The 25,171-nt window shown below is 37.4% G+C and overlaps 1 protein-coding gene across 1 annotated transcript in view; it reads right to left on the reverse strand.

Annotated features, from left to right (window-relative positions):
• LOC146678834 (protein diaphanous homolog 3-like) overlaps positions 1–25,171 on the reverse strand; it is a 166,260-nt gene that overhangs the window by 138,887 nt on the left and 2,202 nt on the right. Inside the window, exons 3-10 of the mRNA XM_085403617.1 lie at positions 22,691–22,723; positions 22,170–22,352; positions 21,759–21,863; positions 15,962–16,092; positions 5,865–5,939; positions 5,689–5,758; positions 4,134–4,270; positions 3,659–3,764 (exon numbers count right to left, since the gene is read on the reverse strand). Of these exons, the coding sequence (XP_085259743.1) occupies positions 3,659–3,764; positions 4,134–4,270; positions 5,689–5,758; positions 5,865–5,939; positions 15,962–16,092; positions 21,759–21,863; positions 22,170–22,352; positions 22,691–22,723 (840 nt within the window). The remainder of the gene's footprint in view (positions 1–3,658; positions 3,765–4,133; positions 4,271–5,688; positions 5,759–5,864; positions 5,940–15,961; positions 16,093–21,758; positions 21,864–22,169; positions 22,353–22,690; positions 22,724–25,171) is intronic.

The raw sequence follows: 25,171 nt of genomic DNA on the forward strand, positions 1-25,171 counted from the left end.
GCATTCTAAATGAGCCATGTCCCTTGGAAGCAAAGGACCATAACTAATGCATGTCTATTTTCTCCAGTCACCAACTGGGGGTGGGGGCTGATTTTAATATTAATGTAACAACTGCAGCCCCATATACACACATACACACACAACTAACCAACTGTCAATTTAAGGGCAAACTTGCTGTTTTGAAAGCAGTTTTTCACTCCCCTCTGAGTTTGGTTTATTACGCAGGGACAGCTACATTGTGTGACTCTTCAACTACCCAGGCAAAGATAAACAGAAAAATCAATTATTGACCAGTAAGGCAATCCATTCATGTGTGAAAAGACAATATGGCAATGCTAGATATTCAGGTGATGTTTAATTTGATGGCACACTCTCATCTTTGGTACTCCAGTTTACTAATACCTGTCACCAAAGAGCCTCTTTAATATTGTAACGCTACTGATGTTACAAAGTATCACAGCACCTTTGTATTGCCTGCCAATAAGTCACCAACGCCATCACAGGTCCCCACCCACACTCAGTGCCAGATTTGGCTTTGTGGATTTTAGTAAAGTTCAAGCTGAAGGGTCATCTTTTGACATAGCACAAGCTGCATATGGTACTTACAGAATGCTATTTCCAAGGAGCATAACAAATACAGCAGGAGCTCCGGAAAAAGTGTATCACTGCACAAAGCGATGAAGGGCCTAGTGGTTAAAATTAAATCATGTAGTTTTTACTCTAAATGGGAAGTCATGGAACTCTTATCACACCTTCAGCTTTATATTTGAGATAACAAATAAGACAAATATGAAGACATTGAGATAGGAGTATTAAGAGACAATACTGGTATCCTCAATTTTAGTATTTATGGTTTAAAAAACGTTCCCTAGGCTGACACTATGAATAAAAGTACCGAAATAGAACAGAAAGCCTGTAGCCACACATTTCAATGCTTAGGATAAAAGTGTCTATGCTTTAATAATGCATGGGGTTAAAGGGGATTTGTGCTGTCTATTAGACAGTCGAGGTAATAACAAAGCATCAATAAAACACAACAAAGTACAAAGGGCAATGTTTGTTTGGCCACAGATGAGTTCTGTGTATTTAATATCCTTGTGTAAAGTAAATTCTACCTTCTAGTGCACTGGAAAAAAATCCTGGTTGTTATTTTTCCCCACTTCCTTTCTATAAATACCTCATTTTAAATTCCAGTGTCTCCCCTTCCCTCACCAACTATTGATTTTTTTTTCTTTCGGTGAGAACTGGTCAAAGATAATTATACAGTAAACTGAATGTGAATGCTATTTGGTACCTATCACAAGGTACTACAAACAAAAACCAAATTCTTATTCCAATAATATGGAAAAGATGATTTAAGCTTCATTATGTGTGCCTCAATTATTGCTCATGTTATGGGGAGCTCTGTTTAACAGTCACACTATATAAATGTTTTAAAGGGACAAGAAGTTTCCATAATTTATATGATTACATTTTAACATGCAAACCTGCACTGTTTGAAACAGTATATATGCAATGTTTAAGTGTGCTTGGAGAGTAAAGATCCAAACAATTTTATCTAAATGGAGAATGTGTAGAGGGAATACACACAAGAATAAAATGGCCCGTTTTTTATGTTCGTCTTTTTGTTTAAGGCAGAACATGAAAAGGGACTTGTATATTGATTAAATGAGCATGTTCTTCTACTGCTTGCTTTTATGTTTCTTGTTAACTTGTTAACTGGTATAGGGACTGTTCCTTACTTAGTCTGCCCAGCTGTCTGTAGATTTTAAGCTGATATTTATTCAAAACAAATGGTGCAGATGAATTTGTGGGTCGAATTTTAATTTCTGACATGTCTGGTCTGAAAGCGATCATTAAAAAGTGACATCTGTACTTAACTGAAGCATCTGGCACCAGTGTTGGTCAAGTTACTTGAAAAAAAAGTAATCAGTAACTAATTACTGATTACTTCCCCAAAAAAGTAATCCCGTTACTTTACTGATTACTTATTTTCAAAAGTAATTACTTAGTTACTTAGTTACTTTTTAAAAACACGATTTACAACCTGAAGAGGTGATAAAGCGATAGATCTTTCAGCCCAATTCTACTTTTTCTACATAATCCATCATACAAAATGTAATCAAATGGAAAAGTCTCTTTTTTTAACTTGTTTTATCAGTTTTAATCTTTTAACTTTATGCATCAAGCAAAAATTTAATTATATGCACCATTCTCTGACTTGAATAAATTAGTTTAACATTTAAACCTATTTTCTACACATTCCAGCACATAAAATAAAATATTTTTTGTGTTTACACTCACTCTTTCAAATAGATGCAAGTAAAACACAGCAGAAAATAAATAAAGTCAAAGACTCAGCGGTCCTGTTGCTCTATTTTCACCTGTAAAGCAGGACTGCGGTAGGCGGAGGGTTACCCTGGTGCAGGTGTGCCGCGGTCAGTTGAAGAATCCGCGAGTTTCTCTGTGAGTTTCCCATTACGTCGTAGCTACTCGGAAGTTTAGGGGGGTTTTTTCGCTGTAAAAAGAAGTTTTCTTCCCATGCACGATGGACGCTAATGTTTTTGTCACTTTTTATGGAATCAAACTCAAAGTAAGGTCAGTACTTCCACGCTTTAAACGCTGCACGCTCATACTCTCTCCCACAATCGATATGTGATCCATTGTTGATCTGCACACAGCTGTTGTCACTAACGGCGCACTCGCTTACGTCACTGTCGCGAGACATTCTCGCAAAAAGATCACGGTTTTAGTAACGCAGTAACGCAGCGTTCCTACGGGAAAGTAACGGTAATCTAATTACCGTCTTTGCAATAGTAATCCCTTACTTTACTCGTTACTTGAAAAAAGTAATCAGATTACAGTAACGCATTACTGCCCATCTCTGTCTGGCACTGACGAGTTCATGAAAAACAGAATGAACAGACTTTTTTTTTTAATTCTCATGTTGCACTTGCAAGTGGTGTTTTCTGTATTATTGCTGCTCAACATGTAGGTCTATTTGCCTCGAAAAACTAATTATATAGCATGAGATGTTTGTTTAACGATGGTGTTCACATCAAAATTGAAAATAAACGAAGTTGCTCACTTTTTTCATGCTGAAAAAACAGAACCTTCAAAAAATTTGAGAGGGCTTTATGTAGCATTGGTGTTTATTTACTGTAACTGATTCACCAAGATTTAATTCAATTCATCTTCATCTATAGAGCACCAAATTACAACAACAAACACATTGTTAATGCAAATGAACAATGACACTGTCTTTAATTGCAGCATGCCACTTGAGACATTTCACCCACATGAATATAGCAGCCATATTTTCCCCATAACAATTAATCAATTCTAAATAACATTAAAATACAAGCATTTTGCATATACTAAAAGGTGAGAAATGTCTAGCTGCCTTTTTAGGCGTCACTGCGACTTGATCTGTGATTTGCAATTGGTTGACTGAAAATTAGTTGCAAATAAAAAATATGACAAAACAACAAAACAGGAATTTTATCAAACCTCACAGTGAATGTTTAAGTAACTGAGGGACCTTTGACTGGCTGTGATCTGTTGACATTGTCACGTTTTCACAGTTACTGTGTATGTAATATCAGTAAAATCTGCGGAAAACAAGGTGTCAGATGGTGGAAAAGTATTTTGCACTTACTTGTAATTGAACTGAGCGATCGCGTAGTCCTTGCACAATGGGACTGAACCTCTCAATGCCTCGCCATTCCCCAGCTGTGGTGATGGCTTCAAGGACCTTCTCCAAACTAAATGAGAACATAAAATGCATGACTGAACAGTTTGAGAGAGAAAAAAATGAAGCAATGCATTCATTTTTAGGGATTTAACCATACGCTCTTTCCTATATTGTATCCAAGGTTCCTTGGAGTGCGCGAGTGACTGAATAAGGTAAATTACAGTGCAGTCTTTCTCTTACTGCTCTGTTAAGTTTCGGCCTTTTTATGACATTTTAGCACCATTTATTACTGTGTGCCAGTATGATTTAAACTGATAATAAAGACATGATAGTTATCCACTTTACTATTTAAGTACAGCCTAATCTAATGGAAAAACATTGTGCTTTAACATTAGAAAAAGTCAGTCAGATAGAAATGTTGAGAGAATCAATGACATACATGTTCTCTTCTCCTACAATGCAGATGGCTGACAACAGCTTTACCACATCGGTCATCATTGCAGACTGGTTGGGATCAATGGCTCTTGCCAGTAAAGCAAGACTTTTCTCCTCCCCCAGAATTCGATCCAAGCCATACTGTAATGGAATCAAAACATTATTACCCAGACATGCTGCAATTTGCCCCATTTTTGTCAACAAAAATACAAATCCACATTAAACAACATAACCAAAGTTAAGCTCATCATATATTTTCGTGTACTTCAAATGTATCTAAATGATCAAATATTTGACTGAATAATGTGTCCTTTTTTTTCCTTTATAAAAAAAACAAACCCCAGAAAACTATGTCCTACATGTCAAAATTGATATCTAATTGCATCCACAAACACACATAAACTTAAAGTGACTTTGTAACACAATCTCTCCAATAAATCTACAATTTACCGGGGAGAAAGGTTTTCTTATTATATTTATTTTGTCAAAGGGCAATTTCACAGTGTGGTAACTTTTAGTATTACATTATTATGCCACTGGTGACAGAAGACAGAAAAATCAGACAAAGGCAGAAGAAGAAAAGGCTGTAGCGACAGCTGGCAGAGAACACCTGTCTTCTTGGCATTGTGGTTACCCCACATCCCAAGACACCTCTTTAGCCGCAGAAAGGTCTGGGCTAACACAGAGGCCTATGGGTTTTTGTTGGCGCCTGGCACTTATTGAGAAGCAGGATTATATCAGACCTTGCAGCACATTTTACACTGCATATCTTTCTCCATAGGGTTTTAGCTCTACATGGAAAGTTGCTGGGAGGGTTCTTATCCTCTCTGCAGCTACTGATAAACTATTAAGAAAAACAGCTGAAGCATTATGAATTATTAGTACTTGAGAAGTAAACATTTTAAATAGCTTTGGCCTGGGACATACAGGGTGGGCCATTTATATGGATACACCGTAATAAAATGGGAATGGTTGGTGATATTACAGTCCTGTTTGTGGCATATTAGTATTTATGAGGGTGCAAACTCCTCAAGATGGGTGGTGACCATGGTGGCCATTTAGAAGTCGGCCATCTTGGATACAACTTTTGTTTTTTCAATAGGAAGAGGGCCATGTGACACATCAAACTTATTGGTAATGTCACAAGAAAAACAATGGTGTGCTTGGTTTCAACGTAACTTTATTCTTTAGGGGTAGAGCTGAGGTAAAAATTGAGGTAAAGATCTAAGATGGGTGTGGCTGACTCATGAGTGCAGAGCAAAGAGCTCCAAAAGTAGCAAAGTTAGACAGCCAATGACCTCTTCCAATTTTACACCCCTGTCAGTCTTTTGTATTTTTAAGCATTTTTAAGTTCAAATAAACTATTTTTGTGATATGAACATTACAGCTTAAAAGGCCATGTTTCAAAACCTATAGTGTCAGTGTAGAATCATAATATATGAATTAGATTAATTTAAAGAAACCTGATCTACAAAAACAGACTTTTTATACCCAGCAAATATCCATCAAACAAAATAAGTGAAATAATAAAATGAAATAAAATAAGCTATTGTCAATACCTTGTTGTTCATGAAGGCTTTGAGACACTGGATAACTTTATGTTGGTTCTTTTTGTCAATTTTCTCTTGGCTATTGAAACAAGACAGCAATAGGTTATTGTTTGCTATTAAACACTTAAAAGAATTAAATAATTATTGAGACCGGAAAGAGTTTGAACATGAATGCATAAACTTACTGTTTCTTGAATAGCAACCTCTCCAAAATGTCTAGCAGCAGTCCAAGACCTTCATGCCCAAAGTTTTGCACCCAGCTAAAATAACAAACATGAAATCGATATCACAATAGTCCCAGACTGACAACTGGCAACAATTTCATTCTCATCCACCAGGCAGAAAAACAGAACTCAGTACTTTGTGTTGAAGAGAAAGGCAGTAGAGGTAAACAAGATACTGTAAAAAATAATTAAATAAAAAGGTTGCACATGCATACACTGTTATCCTCTGCTGTGTCTGAAATACATGAACACAGTAAAAGCTATAAACACAAAATTAAGGGAAAGCCTGGCCCATTGAAACCCACAGAGTGGATCCAGTGACTTTTATACATTCGGCTAGAAGTGAGTAAAGGCAGACAGTGTGATTGATTGTCCCACCATTGTCCAACATTCATGTGTGAAAATGTTTTCTACCCAAACAGGAGATTTAGGACTGACATGTCACACAGTGCTTTCTCCAATCATGAGAAAAAACACCAAATGAGAGAAAATCTTCTTCTCTCTCTTCAGCAGATTTTCAGAATCAATACCACAGCAGACTTTAGCATCTCCGATGGAGGAAAACTTTACTGAGAAACTTTTTTCCATGCCCCCTTCCCCACTTTTCTTCATTTCCATGTCAGCCTTCTGTATAAGAGTGCATGTATCTTATTAGGCACATATATGATTAGCAATTAAATAAATCTGGTCTGCACCGGAAATACTAATCAGTTAATCATTAAATTCATTCAATTTCATTAATGCGCAATACCCAAATGCCTTGGTCTTATGTAGACTGTGGCAGAAGAGTATAACATAACTCTACTGGAACAATAATGTGGATCTGACCCTATAAAGACAAAAGGCAGATGGTAACACTGCTAACACAAATGTACATGACACAAGAACGTGACTGTAAAACCAGCAAAGACAATGAAGAAACTGTTCATTATTTTAGGTTCTATATTGATTGCTGTCTAAGCGCTTTCTTCCTTTAACACCCGTATTGGATTTATTTTCTCCAATTTAGCCGACTATCAAATTAATGCAAAGAAAACTTCACGGAATAAAAACATTTTCTTGCTGCTCTTTATGTGAAAGCTGATTTTAGACACATCTTATGGAGAACGTACCTTTGATCCAATAGAATGCTGCCTGTGATTACAGAGTAATATTGAAAGCTTAGGACCAACGTATAATATAGATTTATTTTCCTTCTAAAGGGCAAATTCTTTCCAACCACTGAACTCAAGGAGCTATTCTTTAAAAAAAAGTGTGATGAAGAGTGACTCTACAAAGAGATTCACATGAATGAACATATTCTACCTTTATTCTACAACAGAGCTGTTTGGAATCAGATATCAGTAATAGTTTTGTTTCATATAAATAAGACAGAACAGTGTTATTAAGAAGTATTATGTTGCTTAATGTGGTGTTTACCTGGTTAACAGCATGAGAGAGAGGCGGATGTAACACTGGGGGTACCAGGAGGTGAGAAAGTGAAGGTAGATGAGTTTAAATACCTGAGGTCAACCATCCAAAGCAAAGAGATAAAGGAGAAGTGAAGAGTCAGGGCTGTCTTTGTGACAGAAGGAAGGCAGCAAGAGTAAAAGGGAAGGTTTACAAGATGGTAGTGGCCTGCTATGACGTATGGCTTGGAGACGGTGGCCATAACAAAAAGGGAGGAGGCCAAAGTGGAGGTGACAGAGCTGACCAGTGACCAGGATTGATATGATTAGAAATGAGTACATGAGAGAGGCAAGGCTGAGCTGGTTTGGGCATGTGCAAAGTAGGGATAGTTGATAGATTGTACAAAGGATGCTAAATGAGGAGCTGCCAGGCAGGATGAAAGATGAGAGACCACAGAAAAGCTTCATGCATGTAGTTAAGGAGGACATGCAGAGGACTGGTGTGACAGAGGAGGACGCTAAGGAGAGGGTGAGATTAAGGCAGATAATCCACTGTTGAGTACCCTAAAGGGTGCGGCTGAAAGAAGATGAAGAATTGTAAAGAGGCTGAATACTGGCCCAGGCTTTTGGTCTCCCCAGATCCAAACACCTTCTGTAGTCTCCTTCTCCACACTCGGGTTACCAGTACTTGCAAACCAAGGTACTCCAGCTTTAAGAATGAATACCATTGAACCAGAGGCATGAGCTAAATTGTAGACTGCCCCTCCCTCTTGTCTGAACCTGAATTCCATCTCTGAACATTAGCATTCACAGTTGTTGCTCTAATCACCACACTCTGTGCCTTCCAGCATCATATGTACATAAATTCTCAAGGTGGCAGGATAAAACGGGAAGCTGTTATCTAAATGCTTTATCTTGAAAAGAAGCAGGTTGTGTGTATGATTACATTTTTCTTCCATCTACTATTGTGTCTCTGAAGAACACTGATAAATGGCATTTTGTAATAAATAACCAATTTTAATGTTAATCCAAACAGATGGGAGATTAGTTATTGTTTTTCATTTGTTTGTTTTGATTTATTCAATGTAATCTACACCTGTCACAAAAATATGACAGGTAAACCCCATTCCAGTTTCTACATTAATAACTGAGCTTATAACAAACACCTTAGCTAAATCTATTAACAGGAAGCCCATCTGTTTGGGCGGTTTTGGGTTGTTGTTTTTTTTTTACAATTCCTCAAAATATGGAGGCACAAATGCATCAAAAGAAGCAGAATCCTCTTCTAATTGTTTGCACAATACTATGGCTACATCACAATGAATAGCCTGACAGGAGAAAGAAAAGGGGGGGGGGGGGGGGGGGGAGACCAGCTGTCTGATTCCCAGCATGACTTCTGCAGTGTTTTAAAAAAGGTAAACAAAAACAAAATAATAGGGGCTTTTAATTCCCAACTTCATGCCATATACAGACATTTTCTGCATACATCTCCACTTGTATATATTATATATAGAGTGAGTGCACTAAAACATAGCCTTGTACCATCATTTACTACTATGAGAGCGTGTCAGGGTTAGATGGAAAGAGGCTGACAAAAACAGTGATGGCTTTACAGATGTAGATTAAAAAAAAAAAAAAAAAAAGACTGCTGCCAAGGTAGATCAGAAAAAATGCTCTCAAGTTTCAGAGAGGAAAAAAAGACTTATATTCTACATTGGTCCCTACCCAGTCAGTACTGTAGGATTTTGGTTATAGAGGTCTTAATAAGAGCTTTATTGAAATTCATAGCCCAGTGGCAACTGTATGCAAGTTTTTCATCATCAACAGTTCAGGCAGAGAGCAAAGAAGAACAATCAGATGATCTCAAGCAGGAATTACAGAGGAAACCAGGATACCTGCACTGTGAGGCTTTCCTGAAACAAATATGAAAGACACTTGTGGAGACATAAGTGAAAAATGGACACTGGTGGTAAGTCAGCTTTCAAAGGCTGTTTGATGTTTTTAGCTTTTAGACATTCTGAAGATCTCAGAGGCCTGAAAAAGAAAATGGAATAGCTTTCCAAAACGCCTGAAGAAGTCTTATTAAGAGCAAGAACAACCGGGCCGATGCAAAAGTTTATGTATGAGCATGACTGTGTGTCCTACCTGAAGGTCAGGGAAAGTTTGGATACAGCAAATAAAGCTGGACAGACTGCATTTTTTATTAAACATGTCTGTTAAATCATGCATTCACAGATCAAAACTCGTAGTCTTTAAAGTCACATTAAAGGCATGTTAACAGGCGCTCAGTGTTTTGGGTTTTGTTGTTTTATTTTTCAGAGACTGACCCAATCTGTTGTCAGTTTACTCATGGACAAGTTCAGACTTCGCTAACAAGGTCTGGATTTCCTCTTGCTGGTTCAGTTACCATTGTTGCCATCCTCAGTATTATTCAGCAGGTAGCTCACGGAACAATAAAGGTTCGCATCTCGTGGTTACTCCACCATCTCTGACTTTAACTGGCAAAAGTGTTTCTTTTCTGTTCTGGAGATCAGCTACGAGCTACAGGACCACTCAAAAAAAAAAGAAAAAGAAAAAAAAGGAACGAGCATTTCTTACATCATTTTGTGAATACACTGGCTCCCATGACCTCTTTTCCAACACCACAATCACTTTGCCAGAAATTCAGTCCAATGATATATAGAGATAGAGATATAGAGATAGAGATATAGAGATATAGAGATATAGAGATAGAGATATATGATATATCTATCTATGTATATGTGTGTGAGTGCACGCATGTTATGTCACAGACAGATTCTTGTTTTGTACTCCACATGCTGTCTGCCTAGACTCTAAAATGATTAAAGTATTTTATATTCTGTTCTGTCTGCTCATCTAGCATTCTCTGGCAGCACTTGGGTTTCATTGGTTCCTAACATCTGGCACCCTCCCACATCCCAAATGAGAAAACTTCAATCACACTCTCTGCCTGAATGTGTTTGGAGAAGTGCTGTGCAAAAATTATCTAAAAAAAAAAAAGAAAGGAGAAACTTTTTCTTTCTTAGTGAAGACACATACCTGGTAACATTTTATGTTATTAGTAATTCATAATGACACACATGGGGCATAGTTATCTACATCTAAGATATAATGCCACAATATTTCGATACTGTGAAAATACTCATTTGTGTTCCAAATACACAAATATGTATTGTGGGGATGGGAAGAATACGTTTTCCCTAAGTACAAGGCATGTAGAGCCCAAGTGTTTCAAACATTTTTGGTGGATTTCCAAAGCTCTGGGGTCCGTTCTTCGTACCTCGCTAAGTAAGTTAGCTGGATTTGATTGTTGACGATTTCGCCTGATCTTGGATCGTTCGGTTCTCCGAAGCTCATCCGGGACTTGCTGTCATAGCAACATATCCGTAAGCGTAAACCTGCTCGGGAGCAGGTTTACTTTATGTAAACAAGATTAGCTCGCGGCCACGCAGGTATGTCCGCTTCATTTATACGAAAGCAACAGCGATATTTTACCACTGTTTTTCCATAAATAAATATTATCAATGTAACTAAAGATAATGCAGCACCTGATCCTTTTATTGATTTCATACAGATACATACAGGTCATTTCCTAAAAAAAAAAGGGAAATGTACTATTAATCATTCTATTACATGTATTTGATTATTCCAGATGTAATTCATATTTTAGAGTAGTAATAGTAAATTACTTCGTGTAATCAAGATGAGAGACCACGGCTATAAAAGCGAAGGGGGATTTGGGAAGTCTGTCGCAGCCATATCCTGTCCGTATACGTGAGCAACCCATTGCGGAAGGTGCAAGATTGATAAGGAGAGTTTTCAGAATTCAGCGTATATTGCGGGACAGACAGGATCCTTTAGCTCAGCGCGACAGTGTGCTCATAGAGAGATATCGATATTCCCGGGAGGGTATTATTCACTTAACCAACTTGTTGACGAGGGGGTGCAGGACCACCACCTGTCTTTTTTTGCTCTGCCCTTTTCTTGGTTGCTGTTATAAACAAACAGATTATTTCAGGGTCTGTTTTCAAGAGACTAAAAGCAATATAAGTGATAAATATTACCATTCTGTAGAATATTCTTATATTTCACTTTTACTTGTTCCCATGTTCTAGTGGGTCCTGTCGTGGCTCTAATGTGAAAGAGGATATAATGTAATATAATATAATAAATTTACCCTACCGCCTACTGGTGTTGGCCAGAGGGGCCGATGGCGTGATATGGCAGCCTGGCTTCTGCCAGTCTGCCCCAGGGCAGCTGTGGCTACAACCGTAGCTTGCCTCCACCAGTGTGTGAATGTGAGAGTGAATGAATAGTGGCATTGTAAAGCGCTTTGGGTGCCTTGAAAAGCGCTATATAAATCCACTCCATTATTATTATTATTATTATTATTATTATTATTATTATTATTAAATTACTTACGAGTTTAATTTGTCAGCAACTTTCTGCCAGCCCTCTCTCCTTGCTTTTGCAGCCTTTGCAGTGTTCCCTTGCATTTTAATTAAACTCTGAAACTCCTGAAATCCCTCAATCAAGGGTTCTTCCTCTGCTGCCGAAAAATACCGAGCGCGCTCCTTCGACATTTTCGCTGACCAAAGGGTTGCCGATCAATGTTTCTACTATCGATGCGTAGCCCCTGTTAAGCCACCCAGTTAGCTCACATTACTTCATCCAGCTATACTAATCGTCAACAACAGGTGTGTTCGAAGAACCGGAATAGCGAGCTCAAAGTTAGCGCGATTATTTGATCTTGGATGTAGTAAGCGAGGTACGAAGAACGGACCCCTGGTTTGCATCTCCCTTGTCAACAGATACCTGCACTCCAATGTGCCAAATCCAATTCAGCCGGTATGTATTGTGCTAAATGTAACACATGCCATATAACAACCGGAAGACGGCTCCCTACATATTTCACCTACAGGAGCTGTCCAGCCATGGAAACCCACACCATGAAGCTCTCACTGCAGTGTTTGTGCTTATGTTAATGTCAGAAAAGGTCCGGATCTCTGCAATCACCGAGTGATGGTGACTTTTTATACCCCTCGGCACTTAGCGACCCACTATGTACCTTTATGTGGTCTGCCATTTCGTGATGGAGCTTCTGTTGTTCTCAAATACTTCCACTGCAATAATGGAATCTTATTACAGTCTCACACTAATTCAGTCAGCTCTTTAGAATGAACCATTCTTTCACAAATGTTTGTAAAGGCAGACTGCACGGCTAGTTGCTTGATTTTATCACCTGTGGCAACAGGACTGAAAACACCCGAATTTAAAAAGGCATAGGGTCCGGTACTTTTGTCCATGTAGTGTATGTAGGTTCGCATACATTGGTGCCAAAATACAGCTATGTTTCTGACTTTAAAAAAAAAGAGCTACATCATTTGCTTTGATTTTTTTTTTAAATATACAATCACGAGCAATAAAAATGAGCTCCACGTGTTTATCTGAATAATAATGATAATTATATTATTACAAAATTATAATTTTGAATTTTATGGAAGATTTAATTGCAGAGGTGAACTCTAAAACCTCTGAAAAAGCTGGGACCTACTGATCAGTTCGCTCTATTTTTTCTTGAGTAGCAGCTCTCCAAGTGTGATTTTTCCATTTTCTATTTGATATTTACACGTAGCACTGAGGATTTATTAACGCTCACTGATTACAGCCTTACTGTAATCACAGCACACCATTATCAGATGCAAAAGAAGCACAGCAATATTTAACTGAGGGGTATCATTTCCAGAAAGACACGAAAAAGGGAATAAGGGAAAAAGCATTGAAAAAAGAAAACAAATTAATCATCCCTCTCTATGGGAAACAAAAACAGTCATAAATCAAAGAGAAAAATGAGGCACCTTATCTGGCTAACTTCACAGCTAAGGTAGCTTGACTTCTAACGCAGTCTCAGGAGAATGGCTACAAGGTTCCCTGGCAGTGCAGCACAGTGTTGCACTCTGCTTAGGCGGTTATGAACCAGATATAAAAAATTAACTTTAAAATGTCCTGTTCATAGCACGTTAACTGACTACAGGAGGGCTCTCTAGGGACAGAAGGCGGAGGCTAAAATTGCAGCAATGTGGAACATCTGCAATACAAGAAGGGGTCATTTCACAGAGTGGGCAATGAATGACATTGTTCTCACTGACTACTAAGAATACAGTACTCCTAAAACATAGATCATAAATAAATGTAACATAGATTATAAATGAGGATGAGCTAAACATTGAATTACCAGTCCCTAAAATACAGTCTGTTTTAAAACCACTGCAAACTACAACCTCAATAAAAACCATTAAGCTGCTGCATATGGAAGTACAATTAACTAATGACACAGGTAAGGCATTCTTACCTTTAGGTGTCTCCACTGCAAACCATCTGCCCACATCTCATTCTATCCCTAGTATCCTCCTCTGTCATATCAACCATCTGCATGTCCTCCTTCACTACATCCAACACTCTCTGTGGCCCTGGCAGCTCCATCTTCAACATCCTTTATCCAATATATCCACGATTGTTTCTCTGTACGTGTGCAAACCATCTCAGCCTTGCTTTTCTTACTTTGCATAACTATTTTTATGTGTATAATCAGTTTGCATATTTTGACATGTTGTTCATGGGTAGTTGTATATGACAGGAAGAGCATTCAAGGTTTCTTTTCACATTGTTGCTAAACTTTACTATATAGCTAAACTGAAAAAAAAAAACAAAAAACTGAGCACTTAAACCTGAAGGTCAGTTTTAATAAAAAATGAAAAACCAATTTCCACTTGTTTGTCAGATCCATTTATCAAATCCATTTAATACAATTGCATTTTGTAGCTTTGCTGGTCCTGTGGTCTAGCACTGTGGCCTTCCTTTTAAAAAAAAAAAAAAAAAAAAAAAAAGGAGAGGGGGGGGGGGGGCTGCGGTGGATACAGTAAAGGAGTCGAGAATCACACTGTGAGAGTGCCAAAGTGCCAAATTAGTACCAAATTAACTCAGCTTGCATGCTCTAGCACAGCGAGAATGATCAGGAAGCATAAAAGTCTTATAACCTATACTAGTAAGATAACCCTTATATTATGAAAATGTGTAAGCTGTTTGCTTCAGTGCAGAGGGGGAAGGAAAAAAACCCACTGATCAACATCCAAACCAATGTTTTCAGCTTAGATAGAGTTCTGATGAAACCAGACGGTGTTATTTTACAAAAGACTGACAGTCTGTCATCATGAGTGGTGACTTCATTCAGTATCTGTGCTGACCATTCAAACCACAAAGCAGTGTCCGATCATTGGAATCAAAGTTTTAACATCATTACAGAGTACATAAAGTACCTATCAGTGCAGTCTAACACAGTTTTGAAGTGAGGTTTAGTCATAGAGCCACATTAGCATTGTGACTGGCACATAAGTTACACCATAGCTACATTACCCACACACTTTTCTTTCCAAGCTCCTTAGACTACGATGACCTGGATGACTGAGAACCTTCACAGACATACCCACATTTATTATAGTCACCTAGATCAATATTGATACAAAATTTACAGTTTAATCACTCTTCTTTAACAAAACAAAAACTGCTAAAAGGCAGTATTGATTGCTAGGCTGTAAGACTCATTTCTGCCATCAGATTAACCTTACAAATAGAGAAAACTATGCTCAAAGTTAACATGAAACTAAAAAAAAATATTATTACCAATATAAGATGTAAATATGAACACAAACTGAACACTGAATGATGCTGATGCTACTGCTTCAGTTCAAAATATGGTGCATGGTCTAGAGGACAAGATTAAGAAAGACTGCTAAAAATGTCATTGTCACAGAAAATGCCTGTGAAAGAGAAATGAGAGTGAAAGAGCCCTCTCATTGCAACAGTAACTAAATAAACTGAAGTAATTAAGCACCTTCTGGCAGCAACCTTCCAACAAATGTTTTTGCATTTAATACACATTTATTTTCCCAAAACATATATAAATAGAGTTCATCTTAGTATTTATCTGATTACTATAAATATGGAATGAGAATACTCAAAAATATGAGAAGACAGACACTGGTTAAATAACCTGATCAAACCTAATGTGTGGCACCTAAACCTTCAAGAAATCTTGTTTTTTTTTTTTGTTTACTTTTTCCACAAACAGTTTAGGTAGCTGAGGGCAGTAATACTTATAATGCAAGCAGGCAACTTTCTACAAGATGCTGGCGTGCAACCAGACAGGAGTGACACATGACAGGTCAGTATTGAGCTGGTCTTAGTTGTTTGTTTGCTTTTAGCGCTTCAAAGATGCAATAAAGCATCAACCATCACAACATGTCAGTGTGTTAGCAACAATACTGACTGGACATTTTATAACTGACACCTGCCATTATGACAGCAAAACACTTAAACTTGCACGCCAAAAAAAAAAAAAAAAAAAAAAAAAAAAAAAAAAAAAACACACAAAAACATGATTAAAGGATGATTAGATTAATATGAACTAAATTTGAAGTAATAGAACTTACAGAGGAGAAAATAAGAGACAGAAATACTACATAAAGAAAGGTATATAGTCTGGTGTCCCCGTACAGTGTACTGTCAAATAATAAACTACCAGCGACAAGAGAGGGGAATTAAACCTAAAGAGGGCAAGTCCACTTTTAGTGTCAGAATCTTGTACCATACCTGACGGGGTTGCTGGTAAGGGACACTCGCAGTGAGTCTAGACAGGAAAACAGACGTTCATCCATGACCCCTGACTTCAGCTCACTAAGGAATTCCTGGGGAGAAATCTGATGGCTGCTTCTCAAGTTGCCCTGTAAAATGAAAAGAAAGGAAGAAGAAATCTCTCAAATACAGCCTTGCAAATTCTGCCAAGTAAAAATAAAAAGTTTGTTTGTTTTTGTTTAAATTGCCCAGTTTTTCCTGACTTTTGACCAATCCTAAAGCACTTAGCTTTATTCCCATGCTTGCTCATTTTAATGTACCTCTAAAAAGTTCCCACTTTATACACACACATACACACCTTACATGTCCATACACATTTCTAGTCTAAGGTATTTCTGAATGGAAATGTTTTAAAAAGTATAAAATTTCAAAACTATCAACAACACAACAAGCAAAATTACTGAAAAAGACCTTAATTATTAACTTTATATATTTAGAATGCATGAACCTGGGGGGGGGGGGGTAGCTATACCAAGAATTTCCTTTTCATTCCCTGACAAGACACTAGGGTTACTACTGAGTAAGACTTACTACTGCTTTTGTGTGGGTGGGTGGTAAAGACTTGAAGCTAAACTTACTTTTTGTAATGTTCTTGATTGATCAAAGACCTCAGATATCACCATCTATCACTATCTGAAGGAATATATAATCCCTAATCCCAACAGGCTGGCAAAAAAGAAAAATGAAAAAAGAAATATATCCAGTCTGTTTCTCACCTCACACCTCTTCTATAAAGCCCTACTCTATAGAAATATATACAGAAAGGCCTCTAATCTGAAAAACAATACAAATATATTTACTTTTCAAAACTTCAGTGATAAAACCTGTCATTTTTATTCAAAGAATGTATCGTATAGCAGCAAACAGTCTTATAGCCCAATAAATAGAAGCTTGTTACATATATAGAAAAGTCAAAGGTGTACAAGCTTTTGAAATGGCAGCCAGAAAAGTATAGCTTTAGCTCATGTGATACTGATTGTTGAGTAGCTTGTTGTCCTGATTGAACTCCGGGAAAACATTTTATTTGGCATGTGTTCCATGTTCAATTGGACTTCACAACATGGCTCATGCTCATCACCACAAAACACATCAAAGCACTCCACTCATTTCAGATAGCAGTCCTATGAAACTATCACTCGCACAACATCAGAACCCTCCAGTGTTGTTACCACGGCTAAAACATGTCATTTCTGCTCCGCTTACAAATTGGTTCTTGATTGCAAGCATCATCAGCTTAGTCCAACTCCCACTTTGTATGTCTCTTGCTCGGTGCTGAGTTAAGTCGAATGGTGGTGGCAATTTCACAAAAACAAACCACTGCCTGGCTGCACAACAGACCATCAAGGATACAGAAAGTGTCTGCCTCCCTCTCTTTTCCTCTTCAAGCCCAATGATCAACTGCCTCTCCCATCCTGGTGAGAAATGATGATGACTAGGCGGTTTGTTTTTCAGGATCTCTTGGGCTTTCAGCAGCAAGAGGAAAGTATGATTGCTGCTCTTGGTAGAAACAGGCCCGGGTCCTTCTGGTGTTTCTTATCAAAGGAACATTCGTGGCACCCTGTTTGCCCAGTGACAGCAAGTCCATCCACATAACATGGATAGACTCCAGATGCATTAAAAGCTTCATATGTTAAAATGTGCACTTGGAGCATAATGCATGATTTTCTTTTAATAATCATTTCAACTGAGGTTATAGCCAAAATGGACCAGTGAGTCACTGTTTAGTGTTTTTTTAATACTGCCTGATTAGAGTTCTAAGGTTGGTCAGGGATGTACTCCACTCTTGAAACCTTCACAGAAAATACATTTTGGAAGACACCCCCCCTGAATTTCAAAGAGACTTGACCCAAAGCTAGTGTGTACAGGAGAAAGATGATGTGCACTCATAATGTACCATTTATGCGAGCATTGTATTAACATACAATAGACCACGGGTGTCAAAGACATTTTAGTTAAAAGGCCACATACTTCAATTTGATCTTGAAGTGAGACCAGACCAGTTTATTAAAAAAAATGAAAAAGCGTAATAACATACCCTTCCTTTAATGTAGAAGCACAGGTAAGGTCTGAAAATGTTAATGAACCATTCATTTACAAAACCTTTACACAAAAGCCTAAGATGTCATATTAAATATGCACTACAGATGGGAGTGAGACTATGCACAAAATTTTGGAGCTAAACTCATTTATCTTTACACGTCATTATTAAAACAGCCTGATAAGATCTGCATATACTTTCTGTACACATTCACTCCATGGTAGTAATACTCTGACCACTTCACCTTGAACAGCAGTGCGATTTATTAAACTATTTAAGATATAACAAATTCCCTGGAATTTTCACACTTTGCATGGGTAGGTGGTATAGCTTCAAAATTATATCACAATATTTCAAGAAAATTTGCAATAATCATATTTCAGACGAAAGGAAAAAAGATAGCGGGTAGCAACATTTATTAATTCAAGTAAATGAACAGCATTTTCTATCCACCTTTGCCAATGAGCTACTGTCACTGATGAGACACAATCTAAATCAAAGTGTTAATCTACTGAAACAACTTTCCAGCAGCAGAAGCATCGTAGTGCAATATTAGTGGCACACAGCATTATATCAAATGACATAGTAAAAAAGCAAATGTAAGCACTAACATAGTGCAGCCCAAGTAGCGTACACGTATAGCATGACTGCTTAAAACTTTAATTTAACACTACAGTAACGGCAAATTATTCATGTAACTCTGTAGGAACTTCACAATACTGTCAGATAAGAAAACTGAAAAAGAGTTTCGACCTGGGGTGTTTGTGTTATTTTGGGTCAAGTTTTCTAACCAGCTGCTTAATATCTTGCTTTACCACTGTGCAACAACAACAATAATAATAATTTCCACCCAAGCTTGGCACTTCCTGTCATTAAGGAGTGCAACTAGCGAGCGGAAGCATCAGTTCTTGGTTGAGTAATTTGTTTACTTTAGGGTTGCACCAGTTGCCAATATAAAATGGTGAAACAAATTTGTGTTGTTTCTACCTTTAGCACAATTGTTTTAAAATTTGCAAAGTGTTTGCATTGCTCTTTACTGAAGGTTGTTGAACTAGCTGCTTATTTTTGTTAACGGTATTAAGTTGTTAGCAGAGACGGACATGCTAACATGCTCTCAGACAAACCATGACTCACAACTTCTAGGTATACAATATGGCAAAGCCCTACTGCACATGGACCCATTAGTAGGTCAATTCTAGCCCCCGCCTGCATGCAGTAGACTTTTGTGTGCTAAATCAGCGGTCCCCAACCTTTTTTGCGCCACGGACCGGTTTATGCCCAACAATATTTTCACGGACCGGCCTTTAAGGTGACGCGGATAAATACAACAAAATAAAACCAGTACCGGTACCGAAAAAAAGATTTATTCATAACATACGTGAAAAGACCCAGGAAAACCGAGTTAACGATAAAAGTCATAACAAAATAACGCTGAAAACCGATAAAAACCCTGAAAACCATACATTTCAATTCTCGCGGCCCGGTACCAAACGACTCACGGACCGGTACCGGTCCGAGGCCCGGGGGTTGGGGACCGCTGTGCTAAACCATGTGCTATATTTTCAAATTAGAAACAATACACATGGATTTTGGATAAACCCTTTTACACAGATTCTGACCATTTGACAGGTCTTAACATAAATTTTCCCCATGCTCAGCTTCAGTTGATCGAGGAGTCATATTTTTGAAGATTCTTTGAAAGCAATTTAAGGCAAGGCAAAACTCAATTTCCTGCACAGCAGGGGCATTGCACATAAATCAAAACACAATGTCAAAGGTCAGCAATTATTTTTTGTGACAACATACAAGGAAATTGTTTCTCTCCAAGGCTATCTCCAAATTCACAGACTAAAAAAGGAAGTGGCATACATCGGTTTAAAAATTAAAGGTCAATTGGCAAAACAGCAACATGACTGAGAAGGTCACATTGTTGTTGTTATTTTGATGGCACGTTAAACAAGCAAAAGCAAAACAAGAAAACTTCAAGTTCCTTTGTGTAAAAAGTAAAAACATTTTTGTTGATATATACTTCACCTTGCTTAGTGTTTTAAACTCAGTGACACCACATTTCCTCAGAAATGTTGACCTTTTTCTCAGAACTTCTCTCCAAAAACACATAATGAACCACTTCTTAAATGCAGAGTATTATAAATCTGCTCTCTTAAAGAAATTAATTTCACTGTTTTTTGGTTGGTGCCCACATTTTTTTACCATGCAGGTATGAAAGGTAACAAATGCAGGCCAGTCACCATGGTAACTAGAGACAAGGATAGACAGCCTAAGGCAAACTTGAAGGGATGTCTGGTTATAACAAATATAATAAATTTCTTACTTGGATGTAAGAAATTTGGACTTGGACTTATTTCATACTTCTTTGCAACACATGATGGCAACTTAACCAGAAACCTGTAGCTATCAAATACGAATAGGCCTTACTGTTCACAATGTCAATTATTTGTTTTTTTTTCCCCCCCTACCCATTTCTTCAGCTAATACATTAACTTTTAAGAAGTGCAAAAGACAAGTACAATGTCTGGATACCAGGAAGTTCTTTTTTTAGCCTTTTCATGTAAGAAAAATGATATATCGATGCTTTACAATGACTTGTGGAAGCTTAAAATATTTATATTCTTTAATATCCTGTACCTCATACTGTATGCTACATACTGTGATCCATCAACAATAATATGACTGTCACAGAAATAACTTGTTTTCCTATTTCCCAGTCACTCTTTATTACCTGCAGTAAATGTTTGCTATAATCATAAAATAAAAATGAATCCACCTCCATGTCTGGGCCAAAAAACAAAAACACAACAAGAATAATGCAGATATGCAAAGAGCTAATTCACCTCTGCTGCTCACTCAACAGAGTGCGTGCCTATGTGGAAAGCGAGACGTTGCACTTCTCTTCAAAGATTTTTGACAATGTATTTTTGGTCTTAAGTGGTATAAAAAAAATAAATAAATACAATTCATTTTGTTGTTTGTTCACAACAACAATGTTAACTTAAGTGTCATGATAACTGCTGTGAGTGAGAGAGATGCTGAGTACTCAAGGCAAGTATATCCTTCTACATTTAAAGAACACAATTAAACAGGTGCCGAAAACTGAAAACCAGTGAACAAGTATTCTAATATTTAGCCCTAAAATTCAAGCTACATTCACCCGCACCATTTAAAGCGGGATTTTCCACTTTTGTTCTTAAAAGATTTCCATCCACATAAAAATGCAAAAAATATATGTCACATGCTGTCAAAAGTGTTGGTCATATACCTCTAACTGCAGAAAAGCTGGCCAATCAAAGGTCTATAAACAATATCATGGGTCATAGTCTTCTGTTTAAAAAGGAGATAAATGCACGCACATGTGATGTTGCGTGACACAGTCATTTTCCAAGTTCAAATTTGATACAGAAACAGTTTCAAAAGCTTCATTTTCTGTGATTTCAAACTCCAAAAAGGCCAAAACGCACAGAAAAAGTGATGTTTACCAAAACACGTGTGGATGGTACCTCACAAACCAAAACTCAACCAGTTACCTTCCACTCAAAAAAGTTAGAAAGTATGAAACTCAAACTTCTTCAGGCTGCTAGACACTGCTAATTAAAAGCATCAGCAACACGTTTCAATGCAAACATTCAACCACATAAATATAAAATGTCAGTTAATTTAAACTCAAAATAGGTGAAATATTTTAAATATTTAAAAACTTACAGTTTTAGAGGCAGTTGATATATACTGAATGACCATTTCTTTCTTTGTGTTGAGGTCTTTTTCTCTCAAAGGAGTCTTTTTGTCCTCATTCAAGTTCATGTCTTCCTAAAAAAGAAAAGAGAAAAAAAAACTACAACATTACCGTGGCCAAAATTTGATGTTGTTTTTGAATGCATAACTGACTCTGGAAGACATTAGCATTCTGCACTGTTTCTAGCGTCAGCAACCAAATATCAGCTGCTTTGTGGCCATGATCATAAAATTACTGAGCTAAAATGAAAGTTTGAAAAATATCATCACTTGTGTTAAATTGATTATTTGTCTTTTTGAATATCTTTATCACTTAGTCCCTGGTAGCACTTTTTTTTTTTAATGAAATGTGAAAATGTTGTACAAAAAGTAAGAACACACCATCATCTTTTCAAAAAGAGCCAAGATCTCCTTTTCTGAGTTTATCTTTGACGATAGTTCCTCAAAATGATGTGAGGTGGAGGATGAAGAACTGGACCAGTCGTTTGCATTGTGCTTAGATTGTGTCAAGGGTGGGCGCTCCTTTTTACTACCGGGAATCCGAATACTGGCGAATCTGTCCAGCTGTAGAAAGAAAGAAAGCACAATTAAAAATAGAAAAAAATACTCCAGACTTGGAGTCAAGTTTAGATGATTATGAGCACATTTAAATGGTTAGTAGTCAAGCAGAATAAAAAAAAACAGTTATTAATAAACTAGAATGCAATGCTAGTAATATGAAACAAACTACAAACAAGAAGTCTGTCCTATGATGTTAATGGCTCCAATGCCTGACTGTTTTGGTTTTGTTAATGATGCTCAAAATAAGCAGAAGCAGTGACCTCAAGTAAGGTGACGTTAGATGTTGCAGAGATCGATGACACAAAGCACACACAGAAGCATATCAGTTTGTCAAAGCTTACCACATCATCTGTGATGTTTCTAAAGGGTAAGTGCTATAAGTGGGGAGCAAAAAGAAACAAATCAGGATACACAAAGCAAAAGCACCAAATATTCTAACAAACACTTCTGGAGCACATTTTTACATTCAGGCTTCAAGAATTTGCTTCATTTCAGTTAAACATTTGTGCCCCATTCTTTGCAGCATACAGCATAATCTAAAAAGAATAGAGACAGTGAAATGTCTGTATTGATTTGTCCCTACTCTGTTACACTTATTTTGACATTCAAAGAGTTACAATGGCGTTTTACATTCACATTCAATTTTTTAAAAAATGCTTCTTTAAATGGAGTGGACAGTACGACTCTGCAAAACATCAACACCAGTCCAACAACTGGCAGGGAGGTCTGCATACTCATGCACATAATAGAAGTTTCTGTTTAATGTTGTTTAACTGTTGTGTCCTTGAGCAAGACACTTCAACCGTTGGCTACTGGTGGTGGTCAGAGGGCCTGGCAGCGCCAGTGTCCGGCACCCTCGCCTCTGTCAGTGGCAGCTGTGGGCAGCTGTGGCTACAATGTAGCTTGCCATCACCAGTGTGTGAATGGGTGAATGAATGTAGCGTAAAGCGCTTTGGGGTCCTAAGGGACTAAGTAAAGCACTATACAAATACAGGCCATTTACCATTTAATGAATGATCCAAAAATATCAGAAAGATGCACTTATTTCTTCTGTCAATTAAATCAGCAAAGACTCGCTGCCTTTAATAGAACTGGCCTGACTATGTGTTTTCCTTCCCAAATGTCCATGGTGTGCCAGATATACAGCTGATTTAAATAAATTAATTTATTTATTATAGCACATGTCCCAGAAACTTGCATCACCAAGTACCAAACATGACATTTTTGACAAAGTTGCCTCTAGGCAAAACTGTTTACCATTTGCCAGTGTTAGAATATTTGCATGTGTGTGGGTTATTAATTTTGGCAGGACTTTTTTGTTGTTATCAAGTTTTTACATGGTCACCATATAAAACAACATTTCTATCACAAATTAACTGCTACATGGAGCCTGACCAATACAAATTTTAAGACCTATTCCAAAACAGATATTTAACTATTTAAAAATTCAATATACTGTTGTTTTTTTTTCTTTCAGCCACACAAAACCGATTTCCTTAACACATGTTACATGTAGTCATCTATGAGGTCTTTCTCAAAAATATTATTTTCCAATTTAATTAAATAACAACGGTAATGACTTTATCATTTTAGTTCTACCTCTGCTGGAATATGATAGGAACTGGCCAAAAAGCCACACAACAAAATAACTACCAATTAAAAACTATATAAAGGACATTTTTGTGATGAAAGAAGAACTTGCCAAACACGGTAATTACTGATAAAGTAAAATTCATTATGGCCACAGCAATTCCAGTCCTTCAGTTAGTCCATTTGGGGAAAAGAAAAAAAAAGGGCAAAAAGGCATCTCACAACTACATTAACACACTGATCTGACATGTTTCCACCAGATATAAAGTGCTTTTTGAACAATCTTTGGGAGAGTACGCACTATGGATATAGCACATTTACCAGCAGACAAACATTTCAGTTAACTCATTAAGAAAACATCCTGCATTACAGCTGTAGCAGAGGAGATGGTGGTGACCTCTGCTTTCAAGAGGCAAAAGCAAAGGTCACGAGAAGCTGTAAAAGAAAGCCCACTAATGCAAGCTGCAGTTTTTCAATACTCTTTTTTTTTTTTTTTTTAAATACACAAAGATGGAGAAATCTCAAGAAATCCAGATGTTATTCTGACAAGAAGGTGAATCAAGAATAAAACCAGCATGTTTGGGGTGTTATATATAGATGGGGGTGGTATACATTGCTCCCCTTACCATGAGGCATTCAAAAAAATGTTGGAGATCCTAGTAAAGCAGGCGTTGGCTTTAAGATGACTTTTGTTTCCACAGCAACAACTCATTCCTTAGGCTTTGTGATACTGCCTCTATTGAAACTGGATGTCATCGAAAAATTCACTAACATGTAGTTAACTCTATCAACTGAAGAAAACCTCGCTTCTTTGGTATTTCCTCTTTAAAAGAAGAGGCAGGCACTCCTAATTTAAAGATCCTGTGAAAGCAACTTGGTGTCTCTCATCCAGACAGACACTAACACTCAGGGATTACTTTGTGTCGGATCATACCGGAACTGCACCCTCCCTGTGTTGCAGATCCTCCTAACTTACAAATTAGGCACTGAAACACTCTTCTAAAAATTACCACCTGAGCGGAGTCACAGCAAAGACATCAAAAGGCCTCATTCCATGTGAGATGAAGTCCACTGAGATTTTACTATGCTATATGCTGCACATTTTCAATGAGCAAAGTTACTTATGGAACAAAGAGTTTGGCTTAAACAGAAATTATAAAGTTGTCTTAACATTTTTTAGCAGACTAGCCAATAAAATAAAAGCCTTCTAAATTAATCTCAGAAAGGTGTCC

This window comes from Rhamphochromis longiceps, linkage group LG1 (assembly GCF_057381845.1).
Source record: "Rhamphochromis longiceps isolate RC_006_pf linkage group LG1, R_longiceps_female_GT1.1, whole genome shotgun sequence".
Classification (NCBI taxonomy): Eukaryota; Metazoa; Chordata; class Actinopteri; order Cichliformes; family Cichlidae; genus Rhamphochromis; species Rhamphochromis longiceps.